Raw genomic sequence first — 25211 nt, forward strand, 5'->3', positions numbered from 1 at the left:
GTTTCCGCAGGACTTCCAGCCGAAAGAGGGCCTCCATCCTACTTATAAAGGACCGAGGACTCTCGTAAAAGGGAGACGAAGATGAAAGGACGAAATTCCCGGTCCATCGAGTCGATGCAATAATACCTTTTTAATTTATTTCCTAACCCTCGGTGAAGTACTAACTCGGGAATTAAATCCAAGAGCGATGATCGAAGGACACCCGATCGATATGATTTACATTTAATTTGATCTATCTTCAATTCTTAACGAAAAAATTCTGTCATTTCGAGGGAGAGGGTAGAAACCTTGCTCCCATTGGTCCGGAATCGATGCAATAATACCTTTTTTAATTTATTTCTTACCCCTCGGTGAAGTACTAACTCGGGAATTAAATCCAAGAGCGATGATCGAAGGACACCCGATCGATATGATTTCCATTTAATTTGACCTATCTTGAATTTTTATTGCCAAATTTTGTCATTTCGAGGGAGAGGGTAGAAAGCTTGCTCCCATTGGTAAGTTCGGAAATCGATGCAATAATAATTTTTTAATTTATTTCTTACCCCTCGGTGAAGTACTAACTCGGGAATTAAATCCAAGAGCGATGATCGAAGGACATCTGATCGATATTATTTCCATTTAATTTTATCTATCTTGAATTTTTATTGCCAAATTTTGTCATTTCGAGGGAGAGGGTAGAAACCTTGCTCCCATTGGTCGGTCCGGAAATCGCCGCGAGGCTCGTAAAAAAAAGAAGCACCTCGAAAGAAAGGGCTCAAAGATCGTCTGACCCACGTTTAACCCCGAGATCTATAATTGAATCTGAAAAGATCCTGCAGGACGAGTTTCCTGCCCGACCCGCTCTTGGAGAACGTCGATTTCGGAGGAACTTTTATTAAAAGGATCTCTAATCGAATCTGGATGCCTAGAATTTTCCCTTCAAAGGATCTCCAGGGATGAGAAATCTGTTCCAAAAAAGATAAAGAAAGAAATCAAATTTGTCAGGGGGGATGATTTTTGAATTTGAATTTTCCCTTCAAAGGATCTCCAGGGATGAGAAATCTGTTCCAAAAAAGCTAAAGAAAGAAATCAAATTTGTCAGGGGGGATGATTTTTGAATTTGAATTTTCTCTTCAAAGGATCTCCAGGGATGAGAAATCTGTTGCAAAAAAAGATAAAGAAAGAAATCAAATTTGTCAGGGGGGATGATTTTTGAATTTGAATTTTCTCTTCAAAGGATCTCCAGGGATGAGAAATCTGTTCCAAAAAAGATAAAGAAAGAAATCAAATTTGTCTCCAGAGGGGGGTGATTTTTTTATTTTTTTTTCACGCAATCGGCCGAGTGTCGAACGATCCGGGAAATCATTTACCGGAGGATTTTCCAAGATTTTCCCGGAGGATCGTCACAAGGCGCGCCGTGTCATTAGTTACTCGGTGTTACGGTACCGGAACGATTCGAATCAATTTGGGGGTTCCGACCTCCGTCGCGGGGGGTCCTGTCCGGTTCATATATCACCGGACAAGGTCCGGGGCTTCGAGGGGGGTGAAAAGGGGAAAAGGTGGCGTGCCACCTCGCCCTTCCGATCTCGTGCAGGGATTCCGCTCGTTAAGGTCCCGTAAAAAGAGGCGAATCCCACTTTTTCACTTTTTGTCGGGTCAATTAGGGTTCAGGGCGCCTGATTGTCCCGGCTATCCCGCCTTATCAAAGGGCACTTCGGCTCGCGTCTCTTCGACGGTAAGAAAAAAAAAAAAATAAATAAATAAAAAGTAAAAATAAAAATAATAAAAATGAAAGGAGATCAAGAAAAAGAGGAAATGATAAATCCTCCGAGCTGAGCATCCTCCAAATATGATTTTCAATCTTTTTCAATCACCTCCGACCACCTCCGAGGATAAACTGGATTAATTCTTGTCTTCCGGCCGCGTTATCGCAGCGGCCACTCTCGTGCGTTTTGCGTTGCCTCTGACAGCAGAAAACGAGGAGAATAAAATAAAAGGGGGGGAAAAATATATATATATATCTATCTATATACATATATATACACGTTCGACCCAACGCCGACGGATTTTCGTTCTCCATTATTTCCCGCTCCCTCCGCATATTTCCCTCGATTTCCGCAGGCGCGTCACCGCGACGAGTCGCGCGCGGAATTATTGCTCGGCCGAATAAAGCGGAAAAAGGAAGAAAGAAAAAAAAAAGCAAACGAAATGAAAACTCCCCCCTCCGTCCAGTGGCGGACCAGTTTACTGTAAATATCCCGGGGTATTTTTTAAACCGCCAGATATCATCCCTCCGATCAAACCCCCCTCCCCTCCCCCTGGCAATTTTGTCCACCTGATTCCATCAACCCCCCCCCCCCAAAACGTGAAAATCCTCAAACAATTCGTTTCCCAAGTGACGAGAAACTTCCAACCACCCCCAAACTCGCGAAAATGCCAGAATTTCGGGTTCGCCCAAGCGATCCGAAATTTGCGGTATCAATTTTGATATCATTTTCAATAATCAAATTGAACTCCATCGATGCCCTTACCCTCCCTTAGGGCCTCCCCATCCTCCCAGCAGACTTTCAAGGGAATCGTTCCACCATTCCGTAGAAAAAAAAAAGAAAAAAAAGTGAGACATAAACGCGAGCCCTCAGACGGCACTTTCGCGCCCCCTTAACAGTAAAAAAGTGAAATTAACGAAAGAAACGAGAGAGAAGCGCCCGACCACACAGGAGCGTCGCGACGCGTCTCGCGAGAGATTCAGGGAAAATCCTGGCAGGAAAAAGGGCCCATGGAGTCAAAACATGTAAAACGACCGTGAAAACCCATGAAAACCATTGGGACAGCTGGGGGGGTGGGAGGGGGCTCGTTTGATTTCCGCGAGATCACAGAGAGGGAGAAAGGGGTGCTTTTCCGGCTGCGATTAGCCGTTTCCCGGGTTAACTTATCTACGTCATTTCCCGTTTACCATTAACGAATTACCCCGAAGGGGGGTGGGTGGGGGGGAGGGGGAGGGGGAGGCGCCTTTTACCCCTCTCGGCGGTGAAATTTCCAACGGGCGCGTCGCTCTGAAAGGAGGGAGAGGCTTTTCCGGCCGGAAGTTGGCGGCGAGTCGAGGGGGCGGAAACCCCTTTCGGGGTTAAGGGATGCAAAGTGCATATAATCGGCCAATCAAAAGGGCAGCCATTCGGCGTCGTCGCCGCCGAGCGTCGCGTGTGGGGGGGGGGCTTTAAGTGGGCGCGAGGCGGCGCATGAAAGGGCGGAAAAGCCGCGTCGCGGGGGGTCGTCGCCCCCTCCAAGGGGGTCGCTCGGGGTGGCCGGCGAAAATCCCTGTAAACGAGGTGAGACCCGACCCGTTCCCGACGCGCACACTTTGCATGGACGCAAACGAGCTCCCGGTGGATCGGAATAATTGAATCTTTCCCCGAGGAAACGCGAGCTCGCCTCCCCTGCCCATCCCGGGGTTTTTTCCGCGAGTTTTCCCCGATAAACCGCGGCGGATGTTTGAGGTCCCGCGGATCGCTCGGCCGGGGGGGTGGATTTTTATCTCCGCCCGGAGGGTGCGGAAACGGGGATTCTTCCTATTCGGAAGGATCGATGATCCCGAGGGATTTTCGGGGACGTCTTCGCGCCGATCGCCGAGGTGGCCTCCGAGGCAAGGAGGTGTAATTTTTCCGTTTTTTATTTTTATTTTTATTTTATTTTTTTAAACGATCTTTCTCAGGCCCCATGAAAGCCTTAGATTTCCCTCCGCCTCCCATTTTCATTTTCCTCGATTAACCTTCGATTCTAGTCTTCGACCCGATGAACGGAAAATCCAAACTCCTCGTCCACGAGGTCGAGGTGCTTAAAAATCCACGAGGAAGGGGATTATTCCTCTTGGCTTAGTTTTCTTTCTTATTTTTTTTCTTTTTTTTTAAATCCAATTTATTTATTCATAATAGGCGATTTTCGATTTTAATTCCCCCTTTTGCCGGAAATGGAATTTTGAGAGGAAGGAAAGGGCCGCCCCTTCGCGGGGGGCGTCCGGAGTCGTACTTGCACCCGGCGTCGCGACGCCGGGGGGATCGCTTAAAACCCGAGGAGACCGATTTAAATACGAGAAACCGGCTTTTCCTCCCGGCGATCGACTTTTCCCTCTGGGGCGTGTATCGCGGCCGATTGGTATGCAGAGTGGAGGCGACGGCTCCAAGGCGGGGACCCATTATCCCATCGGAATAAATGCAAGGTGGGTCGTGGTCCCACCCTTCCGGGTCGGCGACCCAGCTCCCCCTTCCGACGGGGGTGGGAAATGAGCCGGCGGGGTGTTTCTACGGTGCATTTACATGATATGAATATAATGCAGAGGGCCGAGGGGCCGCGGACCGCCCCGCCCGGTGCTACCTGTTGAACCGGGGGAGGTTCACCCCCGATGACCCCCCGGGAGCTCGCGGGTCATCGCGATCGAGATCCACCTCGACTTTCGCCCCCAAATGAAGGTCTCGAAACTCGCGATATTTCAATTTCAGACAATACTATTTTTTTTTTTTTTTTGTCGAAACGAAAAATAAATTAGAGCGAGTTTCGCGTCATTCGCTGGGACCTCCGTGATCACACGTTAGTGATTCGCAAAATGACCTTGATTTTCACCCAAAATAAAGGTCTCGAAACTCGCGATATTTCAATTTCAGACAATACTATTTTTTTTTTTTCCTCTTCACGGCGATAAATCAAATTTTTGTCCAAATGAAAATTAAATTAGAGCGAGTTTCGCGTCATTCACTGAGACCTCCGTTATCGCGCGTTAATGATTAAAATTATTCCATGCACCCAGTTCGGCACTTCGAGGTGATATGAAAGTGTGATATGTACGTACCAGAGTCAAAATATTTATGACACTTATCTTCAAACTGAGTGCACCGAATTTATCTTAAACTTTAACACGTGATTACGGAGGCTCTAAGGAAGAACTTGCTGCCCGTGAAATTTCAAACTTTTAACCCTTTGGCTACTAAGAGTGCCTAGAGGCGCCCGACGTTCGGTCCAATATTGCCTGCCCGGTCATACGAATCTCGCCCATACGTCGAGATGGCTCCGCGTTCAAAGGGTCGAACCGCCCCGCAAATTTTCCCTAAGCGGTTTAAAGGTTGCGGAAAGCCCGTGGAAATTGTTCGGGGGATGAAACGGGGGGAATCGCCGACCGGAAGATGAATAGCCCTGGAATTGACCATCAGCCGGACGATGCATCTTCGTCGAGGATGTTTCCACGTGAAGCGATTGACGCGAAGCGTGACGTCAATCGGACCTTAATAGGATTTATACCGTACGGAGGGCCCGGAGGGGGCGGTAGGGAGAGAAAGGGGAAGAAAGAGAGGAAGATTATAGTCAACGTCCAGGAAAGATCCCGCCGGAGAGATCGGGCCCGTCCATAAATATGTATGCGGCGCCCGGAAGGTATCCTTCGGGAACCGCGTCCGCGGATTACCCGGAGGATTTCCGCAGCGGTTCGCGTCCGCGTCTTGCGTAACCCCTCGACGTCTCGAAGACTCGTCCTCCGGACGTTTGACAGCCGAGTTAATTATTAACAATGACACGGTGCATCCCACTTTCCCTCGAGAAGAAGGACTCGAAGTTGGAAGGTTGGACTTCGAGAAGACCGCGTCATACTTTTCTGAATATCTCCTTTAACAACAAGACTTCCACATTCGTCCCACTAACTAAAAGGCAATTTTCTAAACCAACAATCAAGCCGTCCTTCGTTCGATTTTCGGGAAGTTGCAAAATGCCGGATAAAACTGACCAAGGATCCTTCGTCCCGGCGCATGCGTGTCGTTAAATTTATTCCGATAAGGTTTGATAAGAAGAAAAAAAAAGAATACCCCAGGACATTAAATACGTTAAATGCATTCCGATAAGGTTTGATAAGAAAAAAAGAAAAAGAATACCCCAGGACATTAAATACATTAAATTCATTCGGATAAGGTTTGATAAGAAAAAAAAAGAAAAAAAATACCCCAGGACATTAAATACGTAAAATTCATTCCGATAAGGTTTGATAAGAAAAACGAAAAAAAATACCCCAGGACATTCGAGGACGAAACTGGATCCCCCCGCGTTCGACGTCCTCCGCTCGTTGCATGCGAAGAGATTCGCAGGGAAAAAGAAAAAAAAGAAAAGAAAGAGGGAAATTTCAATTTCCCATCGACCCCGTCAAAAGGTCCCTCCCCGATAAAGAGAAGAAACGAGTCTCCTTCGGAAGAAACTCAATTCCGCTAGAGAAGGTCGAGGAAGGATCATCAGGACGCTAACTTCAATTTTCCTCCCCCTTTTCGGTTTTTCGAGTCCTCGGGGGAGGGGGATAAAGATTCTCATCCCGAGACAAAGGAGGGGGAAGGAGGAGGGGGCACTTTGCCTTCGTTTCCGGAATCCATCATCCTTGGCGGAGCGTTTCAACGAAATAAAATCCGCACGAGGCCGGATAGACGGGGGAGGAAAGCGAGAAAAAGGGAGGAAATAAAGGGGCCCCGGGAAATACGGGGCGGATGAAACGAGCCAAGGCGAAAGGAAAAATGGAAAAGGACGAGACGCCGAGGAAGGGCCGGCCTGTCAAAGCTCAAATTGCTGCCACTCTGGGAAATCTCGCGGAACGAGACGAGGCCGAAACGAGAGAAACCGGAAACGGAGATGTGTTTCTCGCCCCGTCTCTCTTCATCGCGAGAGAGGGACCGGATGACCGAAGGAGGACCCGAGGATCCCCAGCGGACACCACGCTGCACCGGGGTCGAGGAACTCGATACACCTTCCCCTTAAGGGGATGGGAAAGTGCCATCCGAAAGCTCAATCGTTCATAAAACTGTTCAACGAACTGGGTGTCTGAAATCGTTCCATGCTTTAACACCTGAATATGGAGACCCTAAGGTAGGTCCTGAAACTCGGAAAATTTCATTTTTTGTAAACTATTTTAATAATATCTATAAAGAAATTTGAAAAGAATTGAAATTTCATGAGTTCCAGGACCTTCCTTATAGTCACCCCATTAACGTAGTAAGGTTTCACCCTATTCGGTAAACCGAGTTGGGAGAAAAGTTGTATAAACAAAGCCTCTACGACGCCACTTTCACATCGCCTTAACCTTTAATGCCCCCTCTTTATCCCTAAACATTTCCGTAATTTTTCAAATTTTTTTCACAATTTTTTAAGCCATCTTTATTCTTAAATTTGAAAAGAAAGAAAGAGGGAATCTCGAAAAGGACCTCTTAGGCTAATGGCGGATACTAAAGAAAAATCCACCCAGAAATGGTTACCGCGTTTGCAGGTGAATTTCGAGTAGCAGCAATTTCGGTACTTGACATCGGGAGCGACTCCCGAGGAGAAATTGGGGATTCCGAGCGCGTCGAGCGGCGCGCCCATCCTAAGATACGGATCTCCGAAAGTGTCGGAGAGAAAGAGAGGGCGAGACGCGAAATCGATAGGAAAGAGAGGGACAGAGGTATACCGAAAGGGCCGAGCCGAAAGAAGAGGGACCCACGTGACGCTTCACCTTACCGGGGACGCGATCGCTAAGCAGGTGTCGGGTCGTTCGGATTCCCGTCACGATCGATCGTGGATCGACGGGTCGATCGTGCGGCACCGATATATCGGAGAAGACGGATCCTCCGCCGATCGAGGGGATCGATCTCCTCGACCGCGATCGACCGATCCGGCTCCGATTAAGCCCCTTGCCCCATCCCGTGATCCGTGATTTCCCATCGGGTAAGGTGCTAATTATCCTTACCTACACTTTCGCGAGTTCCGAGCGCCCTCGAATTCCCCATAAGACCTCCGCGTTGTCCATGGGATTTATTTTTATTTATTTATCAACGCCATAAGAAACATACCGCAAAACGCGGAGAATAACGTTTCCGAGGACATTGGGTGGGATAACGTGGCTTATCAAAGGACTCGTTCCTGGAGTCCTTGAGGGTTTAGGGATTTTATACGGAGTCAAAGAGTCCTGCGAAGAGCATGGCGAACATGGAGAACATGGAGAACCGACCGAAGTACGCGGGACGCGACCCGGAAATCCGATTGCGGTCCTTGATAAGAACTCGCCGACTTCCCCGAGGAAGAAAGGGACGTCCCGCGCCGTCCAAAGGACAAAGAGCGAATCGAAAAGGGCGGAAGGACTTCGGGCAAGGAGGTGCGGAACCGCATCAAAGCCCGGATTATGAGTATTCCGCCATAGCTGGGGGCAACTACGAATCTCGGGAGATGCTTTGACTTTCCACCCCTTTTCCGCCCTCTATCTCTGTCTCGCGGTCCACAAGGGAGGGCCATGAAACCGGCATCCTGGGTCCATTTGGGAAAATTAGACTGCGGGAGAGCGCAACGCCGTTCACGGGATTCCAGATGACGCAGATGATCCTTGACACTAGTCATTGTTTTTCCATTTTTATCAACATTTATTCCTCGACCTCGAGCCTTTCGATTTCAATCCCAGTAAAGTGGGATAACTCGTTAAAGATATTAAACGACATATGCATCGGTCTCCTTGCGATCGTCCAAGGATTCACAATGAAGATAATACAAGATACGTATAATTAATAAGACTAATAAAATTATTAAAATTAACATTCGGCAGATTCATTCCCCCCGAGGTTGTCGTTAAACTATGAATTTCGGGTCCTACATCGAACTGGGATAGATTCATTGCAGACCTGGAAATAAATCTACATTGATGTTGATATAGGGATGGGCGGAAATTAATGTTCCGATGTTATGGATTTTGTTTATAGAATTTATGAAAATATGTGTAAATCGAGGAGGTCGAGACTTACCTCGCGAAGAAAGCCGCCGCGGCGCTGGCCTGGGCAGGAGTCCCGGGCACCCCGCTGACGCTGTAGGAGTACTTGGTCTCCTGGTACACCTGGTGATAAGGACTGGGCTTAGCGTGAGAGGTCCTGTGATAGTAATGATCGGAGTACTTCTCGCCGTAGAGGGCCTTCTGGCCCGGATTGTCCGGCATCTTGGCGGGTCCGTATCCCTGGGGGACCTTGAGGTGGCCCTTATCGTGGGCCTGATGCTGGGTCTTATCAGGGTGTCCGAGATGGGCATTGATAAGGGCGGCCGCCTTGTCGTGGGCCTTGTCGTATGTCTTGTCCAAGCCTGCCAGGGGCTCGTCGATGTTCCCGTAGGACTTGTAGTCGTACCCCTTGAGCTCCCCGTAGTAGGTGACGTTCTCGACCTTGAACCCGAGAGCCTCCTTGGCCTTGGCGAGCTCGACCTTGAACTCCTGGCCGGGCTTCATCTTCTCGGGGACCTTGGCGCCCTCGTGGGGAGCCTTGGGCTTCTCGAGCTTCAGCATGGACTTCTCGGAGAGGCGACCTTGGACGGCCTCGCTGGCCTTGAGGAGGGAGTCTACGGTGCCCTTGAACCTGTCCTCGCCGCGCGGCGTCCCCCTGGGGGTGTCGGATCTCACCTGGGGCGGCTCGGCATCCTCCGCTTCGGGCGCCTCCTCCGGGGACGGCCTCTGACCCGCGTGGCTGCTGCTCGCGTGACCCGCGGACCGCTGCACCCGCGCCGCGCTCGCCCTCGGTCCTGCCTCGCGCGCGACCGCCGGGACACTGACGCCGCTGCCCGCCGGCTCCCCCGACGAGGGCCCCGCGCCCCCCGCCCCGCCGCCGCCCGAGCGCAAGCCCGATGACTGACGGCGACCCCTCTCCTCCTGCAACAGTCACCGACGGGAGTCGCTTTCGTCCAGAGTCCTCCTGGACTCCTGGGGGAAGGAAGGACGCCGGGAAATTCCACGTTTCACCGGGACCCACGGCCCGCCATACCAGCCTACAGCGTTTCTCACTTTCGTTTCGTGGGTCCCGACAAGCGCGGATCCCGAAGGGGAAGGGGGGGCATCCGGTTGGGGGACTCGGAGGCGACTTTTTATCGGGGAGGGTGCCGCGAAGCGCATCGGGAATCCGCCTCCGAGGATCTTTTCGGGGGCCGACCACGAGGAAAGGGTTACGATGGATCGTGGGAAATCTTTCCTCTTCCCCAGGGTCCAGAGCCTCACTCACCTGCGCGCGTTTCAGGTCCTCCTGCCTTCTGATCACCTCGGAGTACTTCGGGGGAGCGTCCGACCTGGGGGGCGTCTCCTGGTACTTCGGCGGCCGGTCGAACTGCCGGTACTTCGGCGGGTCGATGTACGGGTTGTCCTGGTGCCGGTGGACGCCGGGGTAGGTCGGCAGCTGGGACTCCGTCAGGTCCGACTGCGACCGGTTCAGCTGGTAGCTGGGGGGTCCTGTCTGACGTGGATCCTGGACGCTCCCGGACTTCTCCTTGTTGTACCCGTTGCACTTAGGGGGGACCGCACCGAGCTTCTCCCTCTTCTCGGACTTTTCCAGCTTTTCTAATTTTTCCACCTTTTCCGACTGGCCGAATCTCACCTCCTTCGCCTTCTCCTGCAGCTGGGGACCCTCGATCTCGTAGAAGGTCAACTCCTTCTTCCCGGACTGCTTGTCGATGGGGGGGCGGTGCGACTTCGGGTGCTGGCTGTCCAGACCTAGCGGAGGGTCTATCTGGTAGATTGTCAACTGCTCTCCCGGGTCCTGAGACCTGGACCTCGTCTCGTGCTGGACGTGGTGCTGCCGCTCGGGCTGGGAGTGACTCCTCGAGAAACGCTGGTCGAACCTTAACGTTCCCTCCTGGGAGTGCCTCAAGGGTGCCCTAACGTTCTGGACGAACCTTGTCGAGTAACGACCGTAGTCCCCGTACTCGTCGCTGTACTTGAAGGACTGCTTTGGCTTGTACTTCTCCTCGAAGTGCGAGTAATTGTACGTGTTGAAGCCCACCTGGTTGAAGTTCCGACTCAGGTTAGAGTCGTAGTCCGTCGACGTCACGGCTTCCATGTTTATCTGAAACCGAAAATGATATCCTGAAGGAACCGATTCCAAAATCCGGGGGGAAAAAGTACAGAATCAAAAATGGGGCACTTATATTAAACCGTCATTCTATATGTATAAATCGTATAAATATTAAAAAAAAANAGGAAGTTTCCGACTTGGAAAATTATTTCCGCGGAATACAACATAATGATTTCAAAAGAAAATTAAATTCCCTACATAACCTAAGATTTGATGACGCGGGAATTAATTAATTTTTCACTCGGGACGATGAGGTGGTACCATTCCAAAATCCGGGGGGAAAAAGTACAGAATCAAAAATGGGGCACTTATATTAAACCGTCATTCTATATGTATAAATCGTATAAATATTAAAAAAAAAACTTTTGCTCCAAACTGGGTGCACCGAATAATTTTAAACTCTAAATCGTGATTATGGGGACCCTAGGGAAGAAGTTCCAATCTAGGCTAGATAAAAAAAAAACATGTTTTTTTTTTAAATTACATTTCACCAACATCGCGTTCTTACTTAGGGCCCCCACAATCACGTGATAACCTTTCAAGTGAAAATTTGTAGAGGTATTTTGACGTTTTGATATATGGAATGACCATATTCAAACCACAAAAATTTCTATAATAACACAAAAATATCTAATAAATAATAAAATATCAATAAATGTCGGTCTAGACTCGGGATTTCGGTTCCCAAAAATGGCGGAAATTCGGAATGATGGACCCGAGGAAATGGAGGGAAAAGAAGGAAATCGTGGATGCTCCTCGGACACTTCGGTCCGGAAGTTTCGAGTAGTTAAATAATAAATTAAGCGAGTCTGGCTCGTATTCGGCGAGATGGCTCCTCGTGTTTGTCCGCAAGTAAAATAGAAGTTTAGAGTTCGGGGAGGAAAATATCGCGACCGGGAGGGACATAAGGCGGGGAAGTTCGGAAAATTCCCTCGAGGAGATATATCGACGCTCCAGCTTTTCGCCCGAAGAGGGAGACTCTCGGAGGGGCGAGACGAGCTCGAACCCGAGGAAGACCCGGTCCATAAATCGGGGAACATCTTATTCTTAAACGCCGGAGTATTTAGCGGGAAACAAAAAGCGTCGGTGCGATAAATAAAATCAGACTCCGAGGAGGCGTGTCGGCTCTCCCTTCCAGGATAAAGTATCGCCTTAAGACTTCCTCGTGGAGAGTTCTCGGTGGGAGAGCCGAAGAGGAGACGCTAAACCTCGAAGAGGTTCCCGATCGAATTTCCTCACGAAATGCATAGAAAATATTTCAAGTATATATCTAATATGATTTTCGGAGATACGACAAGAAGGAAAAAAATTCAGGTAAATTCCTGCCGATTTTTCCCCTCGAGATTTTCCGTGACATTCTTGTTGGGGGATTTATTCGCACGTGTTATAGAAACTTTATAACATATTTTCAAATAAAATGTATGACACATATTAATTTAGTACATATGTGTAATAAATTTATAATGTATGTTATAAGTTTGTATTGGTCAGGACTTGACGTTAAACGATTTTTCGGCAAACTAAATTGACATATGTTCGAGAACGATTTTACCTTACAAAAAATTTTCGACCTGTCAAATTTATAATTTTTCTCCGAAATTTCGGGAAATTATAACACGACGTCATGAAATTGTAAATTTACGTGGAATTTAATAACAAATGTATATTAATTCACTATTAAGACGTGAAATTTATAATTTCACTGCAACCTTATGTACTCAAAGTGTACCAGTTTCATGAATTTTTTAAATATTTTTTTTTAAATTATAATGCGACGTTATGAAATTATAAATGTACGTGAAATTTAATAACAAATGTATATTAATTCACCATTAAGACGTGAAATTTATAATTTCACGGCAACCTTACGTACTCAAAGTGCACCAGTTTCATGAATTTTTTTAACAGTGTACGCAAAACGCCTCCAGGCGAATCGATATCTCTGGCAGCAGCTTTCTCGGTGCATTTTAGAATTCTCTCGCGATTTGCCGGTAGCTTTTTCGAGCCACCGGGCGAACGGAAGATCCTGAGTGCCGATTGGAGGAGCCCCGGTTCCAGGAGAAAGATATAACGAAGGCGATTGGGCGCGTTTACGCGCCTCGCCGTGTCGGAAAGATCGATTTATCGAACCCCGGCCCATTTAACCAACTGATTTACGATATCTTCACCCGGCACCTCTCGGCGGACATTTTCTCCCCCCTGTTGCCTTCTCCTTTTTTTTTCCCTCGACACGGTATTTTATATAAAAAGGTATCGCGCTCCAATCTAAATGCCTCGCGCTTAATAACCATTATTTCCACTTAATTTTATTTTTCCGTATAATAAAGTGCCCGCGGTAATAAGGTACGCTCGATGGCCGGGTTTTCTCGCCTGGGAGGTTCCCTTTTCTTGAATTAACGTTTACGTAATGAAAGTACCTCGTTTAGATCCGAGAATGCCTAATAATCACCAGGAAGCTCGTTTCCTTAGATCCGGCTTCAATTTCATTTTTCTGCCGATGCTCATCGCCATCGATATTAAAATCCCAAGACATTCCGGAAAATTATCCCGAATTGTTCCTGACTCCCGGAAAATGCTGAACTGAGGTTCGAAAATTCCTTAGATCCGGCTTTAATTTCATTTTTCTGCCGATGCCCATCGCCATCGATATTAAAATCCCACGGAAGACATTCCGGAAAATTCTGAACTGAGGTCGGAAAATTCCTTAGATCCGGCTTTAATTTCATTTTTCTGCCGATGCTCATCGCCATCGATATTAAAATCCCAAGACATTCCGGAAAATTATCCCGAATTTTTCCCGACTCTCGGAAAATGCTGAAGTGAGGTCGGAAAATTCCTTAGATCCGGCTTTAATTTCATTTTTCTGCCGATGCTCATCGCCATCGATATTAAAATCCCACGGAAGACATTCCGGAAAATTATCCCGAATTGTTCCCGACTCCCGAAAAATTCTTAACCGAGGTCGGAAAATTATCGGAAAAATTCCGTGGTTTACATCAGGGTAGGGGGAGGATTTAGGGAATTAAGGGACTTCCTAACCGAGTCCAGGAAATTCGTTTTGCGAAAGGGGATGGAATTCCCGTCCAGGGTTCGATCGGGAAATTCGGTTGACATCGTCGAAAATTGGGAACGTTTAAAGCGTCGAATGATCCCGGGTGCCAGGAGAGAGGAAGAGCCAACGAGGCTGCAAAAAGACGAAGAGAGACGGAGGGAGATGGATGGCGGCTCGTAACTTCCGGAAACTTCACCCTTCGCGCTCTCTCGCTCTCTAGCCTCGGGGTGACTCTTCTCACTTGCGTAAACGCGACTGTCAGGAGCACTAATTCCGACCGGGTGTTGAAATTTCCGACAGGTTTTCATTTCGAGGCAGAATTCCCTCTCGGGGAGATCCCCGACGTCGAAGAGCCCTAACCCGACGCCGGAAGAGGACACTCGACGCGTTAACTTCCTCTAGGAAGTTTCCGACTTGGAAAATTATTTCCGCGGAATACAACATAATGATTTCAAAAGAAAATTAAATTCCCTACATAACCTAAGATTTGATGACGCTGGAATTAATTAATTTTTCACTCGGGACGATGAGGTGGTACTACGGGGACCAAATCTTAAAAATTGCTAAAAAATCCCCCGTATTTTTTTAATAGACATCTAGAACGTCAAACTATTTGACAAGGCTCTCTCGATGGTCTAATTCTCGCGGGGAAGTGAGGGGCAATTTTTTAAGGAGCGTTTCTCCATTTTCGCCGCTAAGCTAGCTCTCGTTTTTGGGGAAAAGAGAGCAAGAAAAAATTGGACGATCAGTTGGCGCTCGTATGAAAACCGCGGGGCATAATGTGGACCAGCTTGGTAACGAGGGCAGACCGAGTCGGGTTTGTCACCTCGGCTGAAATATACAATTAACACGGTGAAAAGGACGAGGAAGGGCGAACGGCGCCACTTCTCGACCTGGTCCCGGTTCCTCGGTGCTTTCTTCGGGATGGATAGCGCTTTTCCCTCCTTCCAGGTACCCCTGGGAAGTGCGAAAGAAAAAGCGAAAATCCCGAGACTCGTTATGGCGGCTGACTTCCTTACCGGCTCTTAACCCAGTTGCGAGACTTCTTGGATTTCCTCCCAGGTGAATGGAAAATCCCCCGGAAGAGTCCTACGCGGGAAACTCGAGGGCACGTCTTTCCATTCGAGATGTGTTCTCGCCCTCCATTTTCACATCCCATCGAAACTTCAGTCACTGACCTACGAAATAATGCGAAGGATTCCCTCCGGATTTGAAGAAACCAATCTTCATTTTTTTAATTTGCTTACAAATACTTTTTGAAAAATATATGAGTCGAATTCTACGAGTCTCGAGAATTTCCTTAGGGCCTCCATAATCGCGTGGGAAAATTTAAAAAAATTCAGTTCACCCAAATCGGAGGAAAGTGTCATGAAAAATCGATTCCCGAAAGGCCACTCTCCTCCCACCTTAAGGTGATGTGAAAGTGACACCAAAGAGGTCTCGTTTATGAAACTTTTCTCCAAACCGGGTGTACCGAATCGATTCAAACTTTGCAATATAAATGTGGAGGGTATAAGGAAGGTCATGAAACTCATGAAATTTCCATTTTTTTTTAATTTCATCATAGCCATTTTTTAAATTTCTTATGAAAAATAAAATTTTATGAACGGCAGGACTTTCCTTATAGCCTCCACCTTCAAGTTGTAAAGTTTGAAACGGTTCAGCACACCCAGTTAGGAAAAAAGCTTCATGAACTTCATGACTTTTCAGATGACACTTTCCCTTAAAGAGCAGACTTCTAATCTTGAAATTCCTCATTTTTGCACAAATTTCGTTCGCTAATGAACATGTATATATTCAAATTATAAAGAAAAAAGGCAAAAAAAAAAATGCCCAGCAAACACGAAATTCCCGTCAGGCATAAAATGTAATACGCGGGATAATTAAGCGAAAGGTCAGGCATGTAATCAGACTTCGCGTAATCGTAACACCTCGTTTCCCCTGGAGGGGCTCAATGAGACTTTCTCCCCACACGGCCGGTTTAAAATCGAAATATTAATAGTTTTCGAAAGTTGGCCACGGTTGGTCGGTGCACGGATAATGACGTTGTTTACGTTAGCAATAACGAGGTACAGCTTACCATCGACAAAGGCCCGAAATCCTCAGGAGAGGCCCCTTGCCCCCCATAATTACTCCAGCCACTAAAATTCAGGGACCGAAGGATACAGGGTGTCCCAAAAAGAGAAGCCGACGCCACTTAAAAGAAGACGTCGTTACGAGAGATACTTTCGTTAACGGCGAATGCAACGCCGAAATTAATTACGACGTTAATATGCGTTAAATGGGAATAAATATTTTATGGAGACGGGGGATATTTTGAGTGCCTGATAAACAATTGGTAATATCGAGGTGATGCATATTTGTTGATGGAGTTTAATTAAAGTAATTATTTTCCGATTTTATGAGCGCACACGAGGGTAGTTTGCGAGATATGAGAAATTGCGGGAAATAATGTAAATATGGAATTGGGAAAAGTTTTACTCGGATCAAAAAAATTGCTGGTTGGTCGGGGGGGCAAAGAGGGGGTATTTTCGAGGGCTCTAGGGGAAAAGGAAGGGCAAAAAGGTTTCGAGAAAATTCCAGTCATAAATCGGGGTTACCAGAAGGGCTCTTTGGGCCCTAAAATCGCAGTAAGCAAGGTGCAGACCGGGTATAATTACTTGGGAGTTTAAAAAGCGCCGCTGCAAGGGTCGCCAGGGTGTACAGAGTGTCCCCGAAGTGCCGGCAGATATATTCCCGAAGTTGCAGGAAGTGGACCAGGGGTCCCTGGCAATTTCCAGGAAGACCCCAGTCTCCAGGATATCCTCGGGAAATGCGTCGATAAATTTCTCTCGCGGGCGCAACGTCTCAGAAAATAACAATCTCGGTCTAGGGGAGTCCCTGAAGAAGGGGATGAAAAAGGGTGGGTCATCTCGGGAGCGGTGCCAAGGGGAAGATGCAGATGACTCCTTCCAAGGGGCTTCGGATTTCCCGGCGAATATAAGGACTTCTCGATGAGCATCGAATCTTCAAATTGTTAGCTTCTGCATCTAACCCCAAAACGCACCGAGCATTTAATTTCTGCAATTTCCCCCTCGATGTCTGTGAGAAAAAAATGGCAAGCAGTGCAAGGATGCGCAAAGGTAGGTCAAGATGGAGGGCACAACGTTCAAGGAAGCGGGGGAGGACCGGAGGAATTCCTGGAGACACGCGAAAGGGAGGAAAGAGACGGCGGAGGAAGATCAGAGGGATATCGGAGAGAGGCACATCGGGCAGAAGAGGGAAGTCGGAAAACCGAGGACAGGGAGCGAGCAATCTCTTACGGTTGAGTTTCTACCACTCGGGAACCACCCTCGATTACTCTGAATAATCATCGCAGCGGCTCCTCGCGTCATCGCCTCCCCGGGAAAACGTCATTCGGGGTGGTTCGGGGGATGAAGGACGCCGCGGCGCCGATACAAAGGGGGCGCATAATAAAAACGACGAGCAAAGGATCTCCCGATGTCACACGAGGATCCGCGAGGGGTGGCGGTGCAGTTTCGGAATCGCATTAATGCAACTGCATCGTCAAACTCCTCTAAAGTGGGTGCACTTTGCGATGGGACTCGCCGAAACCATTTCCCCTGGGACGGCTCAAAGCGTCGCGACTCCCCTAAGAATTTGGAGAAAAAAGGAAAAAAAAATATGGCGGATCCTCTAGAGACCGAAAAATGAGCGAAAACTAACAAAAAATGTTAGGTTAGGTTAGGTTCGGTTAGGTTAGGTTAGGTTAGGTTAGTTATTTTAATTTAAATTATCCCGATTAAGGGGTGGCAGAATTGAGGCTTTTAGGGAAAATTGAGAGAGGTCGATTGGTTCGGAATTTCTGCTTTCCATCGACCAAGTGCTCCCAGAATTCAGCCCTCCCCGTGGAGGACTTTATCGGCCAAGGATGAATTCACCCCCGGGTAGAAAGGACTCACCCCTTGCGGGTGGAGGGTATCTAATCTTGTTTTTCCACCGGTGGAAAATCACGCAATTAGCGGATTAGGGGATGACTCGACGTGGGCATAAACTCCTGCATCGCACCCCCTGCGGCTCCGGACGAAAGCGCAGCCGCCCTTGTCGAGGGGTGACTATTTTTCTTTCATTAAGCGCGTTCTCAGGACTGCTCCGAAATTCCCCTGCGAGGTATCTCCACCCTCGGGAATCCTAATCGAATATCCAGGAACGATAAAATAATTCCCAATTGACAGAGGAACGGGTCCACTTAATTTCGAGAAGAATCGATTAAATCTTGAGATTTAATTCTGGGACGTGCGTGGATTGCTTCTTTTTTTCTTTTTATCATTTTCAAAGAGCTTCTCTTAGCACTCATTTCCTAAAGGGTTAATCTCACATTTAATCTATCGGATGGGGGTGTAGAATTTCGGGAGGAAGATTTTATTCTTAACGGGGAAGGGCGACGGCGGTTTATTTAAATTCTTTATTCTCCTCCTGACCGGCGAGTTCTCCTCGTTTTCCCAACTTCGCACTCGTTGACGTTGTTTGCACGCATTACGCAACTTCGTTTCCGAGCAAACATCGTTTCGGGAAGCGAGACATCTGCTCCTCTTCGGGGCCCACATAAAGAACTTGTCTCTCCCTCTTCGAGCTCCTCCTCGACATCTCCGACCAAGCTCTTGCATTACCTTGCCATTATTTATTATTTCAATTATATATCGAAATACCACTGTCTTCGATATTTTCATCCAATAAGGCAATCCTAAACTCCCTTTCCATGCAAACGTTCTGGATTAAAAATAAGGATAACGGGGAGAAAAAAAATAGGGTGATCCTGGAAGCTCCATTTAAGAGAAGAATTCTCGTCCTTTTTCGCAGCCAGGAGTGCATCGATCCCGAATATCCTGGGGAGTTGGGAGAAAATCGAGGACCGGGAAAGGGGAAAACGTCGAAAAGCATGTGTCGCTCCTCGGGAAGCTTTTAAAGCCCTCTGTTATCCTTGGTGGATTTCCGAAAGACGTCACACTCCACCTCAGACTCTCTTGCTTCTCTCGTATTTACTTTACAGGCCTCACCAGCTCTCCCGGGGGTTCTCAGGACTGTCCAGGATAATTCCACGTGGTGCAAAGTAATCGCAGGATGTTCCCTCGGGGAAGGTCCTGCGAGTGGACGGGAAATAAAGGAGCGAGAGGCGGAATGGAAAGCTCTGTAACTGGCAGGATATGGTCGTCGTCCTTAGAGCGAAAGCTTAGTGGTAGCACTTCTTAAAAAAAAAAATAAAAAATAAATAGTAATAAATAAAAACGAGACCATTGTGTAATATCAATTATGTCATTGTGAGGTTTTAAATATTGAGATCCTTGGTAACCTCACAGGACCTCGTAGACGAGGTGAAATGTCGTGTCCATATCCGCGGGGGCTTCTGCGATTTCCTGACTGAAAAATGAGTCCTGGCAGCGGAGAGCGGGCTTTTCAAAAGGTATAAAAAAAAAACGCCTCGCGCGAGCAAGATCTCCAAGGAAGAAAAATCCCGAACCGTCCTGACGCTTACATGGTTCTCGTAACGAGGACCTTTCGCGAAGAGGGACGAGGATGTCGCGTCCTTCGTTAAGGGGTGTCACCGAGACACCTGATGCTCCGATTACGTTTTCGCACCCCTACACACGGGGCTGCATCCCATCTTCGTCTTTTCCGGGTGGAAGAGTACGAGAAGGGGGTGGAAACGGGGATGAGACGTAAGGCCATGACAGATGGAAATGTCAGGGAGCGAATTTGCAAATACAGAGGGAACCGGGGCGAGCTGTCGGTTTTATTTATCCCCGGGGCGGCTGCCCTCGAATTCCATATTTGCACTTTCAAAGAAATTCTCATTCAACAGAAAAAAAAAAAAAAGAAAAAATACCCTTGGAAAGGGAATTTCATCAAATTTGACTCGTTGGGCTGCGGAGAAGTTCCGATTTTCAAGGGGTAGGTTCCCTTGTATGGAGAAAAATTGCGATGGGAAATAATTGGAAATAATTGGGGATGACTGGAAATGGTTCGGTTTTGAAATTGAAAGGGGAAGGATGGCGCTCGGGGTGGAAGAAAATCGAGGGATTTTAACCCTAACCGGCATTCGATTACCAACCCCTACTCCACTTCGATAGTCTATTATAGTTCTTGCCATGGTTGCACCCTTATATCGACGAGGGCCATCCCCGTCGTGAGTCGTCCGTTTTCAGGAATTTATCAGACCCGGATTGGATCGCAAATGGGTTCGAAGGAATTCCGACGGAAGTCGCCCCCGAATAAAAGGGGATGTTTCCCCGGGGGAAGAACTGCGAGCTTCCGGCGCGTTTACGAGACACCGCAATTATTTCCTGCCCCGGAAAATGAAATCCGGCCTCCGTGAACGCGACAAGAATCCACCGTATAAAATGGCAAATCTCAGAAGAGTATCCCGGAAACCGGGATAAAAATTAACCCCATAAAAATATAAACTCCTTCCCCCCGCGCGGCGATAAATTTATAATCGGGATCCAATTACGAAATGAGAAATGAAAACCTCCGCACTAGACACAACAAACCGCGGAATAATTCAAGGGATGACAAACCCCCCTCGTACCACGTCCCGAAGCTGAAAACGTGAATGAGAGAAATTCCCAAGTGGGAATATTAATGCATAAAAAAATTCTACAGGGCGCAAAGCTTCGCTTATTATTCGATCGGAAGTATCGATTACACCGTTGAAGGGGTTGGAATAATTCCAAGGGAGTCTCGTCGCCACGAGGTAAGCACCCTTTGGCGCAGGGTGCATCCAGATGCATCCTGGGGCATCCCGATGCACCCCACGTGGACCGATCGAGTCCTGCACCCTTCAAGGAGCCCGGTTCCTCGAGATATTTACGTACCGAGGAGTGTTAAGAGTCGCAGCTCACAGAAGGCCGTCGGGGGTGAGCTTCGCGGGGGGTCGTCGTGGAGGAAAGAAAGGACACCCTCCCCGTCCTCCCTTTAATCTTCGCGGATCAAAACGCCGCCTCGAGGACCAGATTGCTTCGTGTATTCGAGTGCAAGCCCTAACAGCATTTCAAAGGGAGGGTGCCGCCACCGGGAGAAAAAAATTGCATTGTAATTAAAACCCCCGACCGTTCCGTGCATCGCCAGATGCACCGCCGAGTGCATCGCCGCCGATTGTGCGGCCACGACGTTTCGCGCCTCCCTCGTCTCCTTACTTCAACCGCTCCTTTCTCCGGCCCTTTGCAAATTGAAGGGCCTGCGTGACCAAAGCTTTATCGCCCGAGCTTTGTCCCCGGAATTGTCCCGTCTGGAGGGAAGGAAAGAGAGAAAAAAAGTAACAAAAAATCAGTTCGAATCTAAATGTAGAAGGCGGGAGGCTTAAACCACCCTCGAAATATCTCGATCGCGAAGCAAACCTCCGCGTCCGGCAAGTATAATTAATTTAAAATGAAGAAAAAGAGGAGATGTCGGGGGGAGGGGGGAAATTAACAAAGCCCATTAACGGCTCCCGAGGTGTATTCAGTATCTTCCTGGAGGGACCTCTCGTTAAGGACATTTTATCAAGGCCTGGCTGGTCGCCTTATCGGCGATCCGCGGCTCATCGACGGTAGTTACAATATTCATCCAAAGGACGCCCTAACGATCCCTAGGGGTTGGGGGTCGCGGGGGTAAAAACGCGGAAACGGGGGAAACGAAACGAAAAACGAAGCCCGACGTTGTCGTTAAGGGTGGCCTGGAGGAATTAAGGAGGGCGGTGCATAATCCCGGCCCGAGAGGGCTGCACTCCTCCAAGGGGTGGTTTTCCGAAAAAAACAGAAAGAAGGGGTAAAAATATTATTAATCGCCTTACGAGTACGTCGAGTCTCGCCGACATAAATCCCATGGATCGTCGTCTGCTCGGGACATTTAATCGAAATTTAACGAGTGGGCTTCGCCTTCCACCCCCTAAGGAAAGCGAGGCCGCTTAACGACTCGAGGTTATCGCTGGTTAATTTCGGAAATAATGACTGAGGGTATTTTCTTGGCTAAGAAAGGGGGTTAATAAATTATGGGGTGGATTTTATTTATCGCCGCGCGAAGAAATGCAGCCCGGGGGGGTTAAGGGGGTGGAAGGGTTGTGGCGATGGGATCGCACCTTCGGTGGGGGTGGTTTCCCATCGGCATGGTTTAATCAATGCTAACGATCCGCTTATTATTCCAGAGGGCGAAGAACGAGTCGGTCACCCCGGTGTGCACCGACTTGCGAGGGTCAGTTCGTACCTCTATCTCGCCCGGGGGTGGAAATTGCGTTTCCGACCCGACGGGGTTGCCGATAAAGCTACCCCGAGGTGACGTCCGGCTCACAATCCGGAACCGACCCGAAACTCCGAGAGGAACCAGGATGGTCGGGATGGCAAGGAGAGGAAATTAATAAAATTTATCGCTACTGCTACTAAGCCAGTAAAAATGTATTATTTAAAAATGTCCATTACAAAAATTTCTGCATCTCAAGTTTATTACAATTTCAATTTAATACCGCTTCTTTAGGGTCCTTTACTTACGTTCAACCTCGTCCCGCCTGAAAACCAGGACTAAGAAATCCTGTAAAAATTCCTGAAATGATCCCTCGTAAAAATAGAAAATAATGGCAATTTGGGAAATAAAAATCCTGTCCTTACCCCTCGTAACCTCGTCCCGTCAAGGAGGATAAGGACACCTGCCAGTCCTTTGTGCGACCTAACAACCAGGGGAGGAGTTAACCCTCCTGCTCCTGGGGGACGTCGCGTGTCGAAAGAAAAGGACTCGAGGATCCTGCGAGGAGCTCACGAGACGCCTTTCATTTCCTGAAGACGCTTTCCCCAGGACGCTTCGCCGAGCTCGGAAAAAAGCTCGACCTACCCATCCTGGCTTCAGGTCGCAGATATTATGTTGGCCTAACACGCGTGTCTTCGGCATAATGGCCGCTGGCTCCTCTCCGAGGCGACGCCGGCGTCGCGACGGGGAGGATCCCCGGGACTCGCGTAATAACGAAGACCCTCGTAATTCCGTTAGGATGGCGCTTTTAAAAACTAGACACATTCATAAGACGCAAGGAGGCCTCCATTTTTTTTTTTGCCAATTTTTCCCCATTTTTTCTCCGAGCTTTCTTCGGCCGACGTAAACGCCGATCCTTGAGGGGTTATTGCTCACGGGAAGGGGTTGAATTAAAAGCGACAAGTTATTCCTTTCCGGGATATGGACCCATAAGTGCGTCCGACGTTTGGTCGAATATCGCCTGTACGCCCTGATGAAATTCGCCCCTACGCCAAAAAGACTTACCGCTGAAGGGGTATTTTTTTATTATTTTCGGGGAGTTGTAAAGGATACTTGAAACATGTTTAAAACGAAATTTCGATAAAATCGGCTTAACTGAAAATCATTAATTAGAAGTAATCAACGAAAATCCTAACCGACGATATGGACCCATAAGTGCGTCCGACGTTTGGTCGAATATCGCCTGTACGTCCTGATGAAATTCGCCCCTACGCCAAAAAGACTTACCGCTGAAGGGGTATTTTTTTATTATTTTCGGGGAGTTGTAAAGGATACTTGAAACATGTTTAAAACGAAATTTCGATAAAATCGGCTTACCTGGAAATCATTAATTAGAAGTAATCAACGAAAATCCTAACCGACGATATGGACCCATAAGTGCGTCCGACGTTTGGTCGAATATCGCCTGTACGCCCTGATGAAATTCGCCCGTACGTCAAAAAGGCTTACCACTGAAGGGGTATTTTTTTATTATTTTCGGGGAGTTGTAAAGGATACTTGAAACATGTTTAAAACGAAATTTCGATAAAATCGGCTTACCTGGAAATCATTAATTAGAAGTAATCACCGAAAATCCTGACCGACGTACGACTCGAATTTGGTCATTTAGCCGAGTTATCGGGTTTATCAAACCCTGGAGAGAATCCGTGCCTTCCGGCCGTTCTCGGGGAGGTTTCGGCAAAGTCTCGTCGTTAATTAGAAGCAACGAAGCGCTCGTTTTCACGCGAGCGGCAACACACGTAATCGGCCCTCTCGAAAACCTGGGCTTCATTAATGCGTACGATTGCCCGTGGTATGATCGCAAATTAGAATCCATTTCCGGGGGTGGCTTTGGCGAGGCCGACAAGAGGGAAAGAGGGAGAGACCGACCGGTGGATCGAATCTAGTCGAGCTAATTGCGGGGTTAATCAGGTCGGCCAGGTCGCTCCGTCGTTTTTCACTTTTGCCTCGCGTGTTATCACGTGAAAACGTCGTTAACACACCGTTAAGGGAGCCGAGAAAAATCCCCACAGGGTGGAAAAACGAGGCACCGAGAAAAGGGAACATGGGAAATGGACCCTGGGCCGGAGATAGGAAAAGTGCAAGAACATTCATTTTTCGCATCATTTTCATGGGACTGCACTTCTCGGGGATTTTCACCCTTGCGAATCGCCTTACTGACGGCTGATTGAAAAGTTAGTTCATCCCCCAATCGGGAAGATGAGGTCTGTGGGATTAAATCACGTCAACCACGAGGGACGGATAGAGAGAGGGAGGATAGTGCCGAGCCGTTCTCGGGGATGAAAACGTCAACGATGGGGTGTGGCTCCGATAGTCCACAGAAGATAGACATTACTTCCGTGAATCAGACGATATAAGGGATCTTCCTCCCTTAGGTCCAAACCCGAACCTCCCAAAACCCACCAATCTATTTAATTAAATTATTTAAATAATTAAAATCGACCCTCGATCGCAGAAAACCACGAGAATTCCAACAGAAGTCCTAAAATGAATTCCGCATTCAGGAACTTCACAATGTCCCGCTTTGATATTCTATCGTTCTTTATTTCAATATTTATCACACGTATTTTTTTTTTTTAATCCAGATTATTTTATCCGAGGCATTTATTCATTTCTTGATTTTCTCAGAGCGAAAGGAAGGTGAGGGTATTTCTGTTTTGGGGGGAGATATATGCTTGTAAATAAGTGCTTCCGGATTCCGGGGGTAAGGGGTGAACTTGGAGAGAGGACACACCCTTGATTAATGCCGCAATTCGGAGGAAATATGATTGAAAGGGGTCGAAGGGGTGTCGAAGTAATTTATCAGCACCGTCGCGGCCTTTTCGAAATGCGTGTCCGCACGTTCCGTCTAGTTTTTCGTCACCATTCTGAAAGCAGAAGTCAATCCCCGCTTCCGACAGGGGTTGACGGCTCTAAAATCAATCCAAATGCTCGTCCACCCCAATGAATTTGGAGGGTGCACCCGCGAGCCTGGATTTCTTCCTAGAGCTGCCAAAAGCCGCCCCTAAATTTTGGTATCCTTGGAACTCCTGTCACCCTTTTGATTTTAATAAACTGGAGACACTTTA

General features: G+C 47.9%; 1 protein-coding gene across 1 annotated transcript in view; it reads right to left on the reverse strand.

The window, feature by feature from the left end:
• Positions 1 to 25211, reverse strand: part of LOC105694763 — a 211105-nt gene that overhangs the window by 153546 nt on the left and 32348 nt on the right. The window contains exons 3-4 of the mRNA XM_023431772.1: positions 9996 to 10832; positions 8763 to 9649 (exon numbers count right to left, since the gene is read on the reverse strand). Of these exons, the coding sequence (XP_023287540.1) occupies positions 8763 to 9649; positions 9996 to 10832 (1724 nt within the window). The remainder of the gene's footprint in view (positions 1 to 8762; positions 9650 to 9995; positions 10833 to 25211) is intronic.

Source organism: Orussus abietinus, unplaced genomic scaffold (genome assembly GCF_000612105.2).
Source record: "Orussus abietinus isolate OABI.00-Male unplaced genomic scaffold, Oabi_2.0 scaffold79, whole genome shotgun sequence".
Lineage (NCBI taxonomy): Eukaryota > Metazoa > Arthropoda > Insecta > Hymenoptera > Orussidae > Orussus > Orussus abietinus.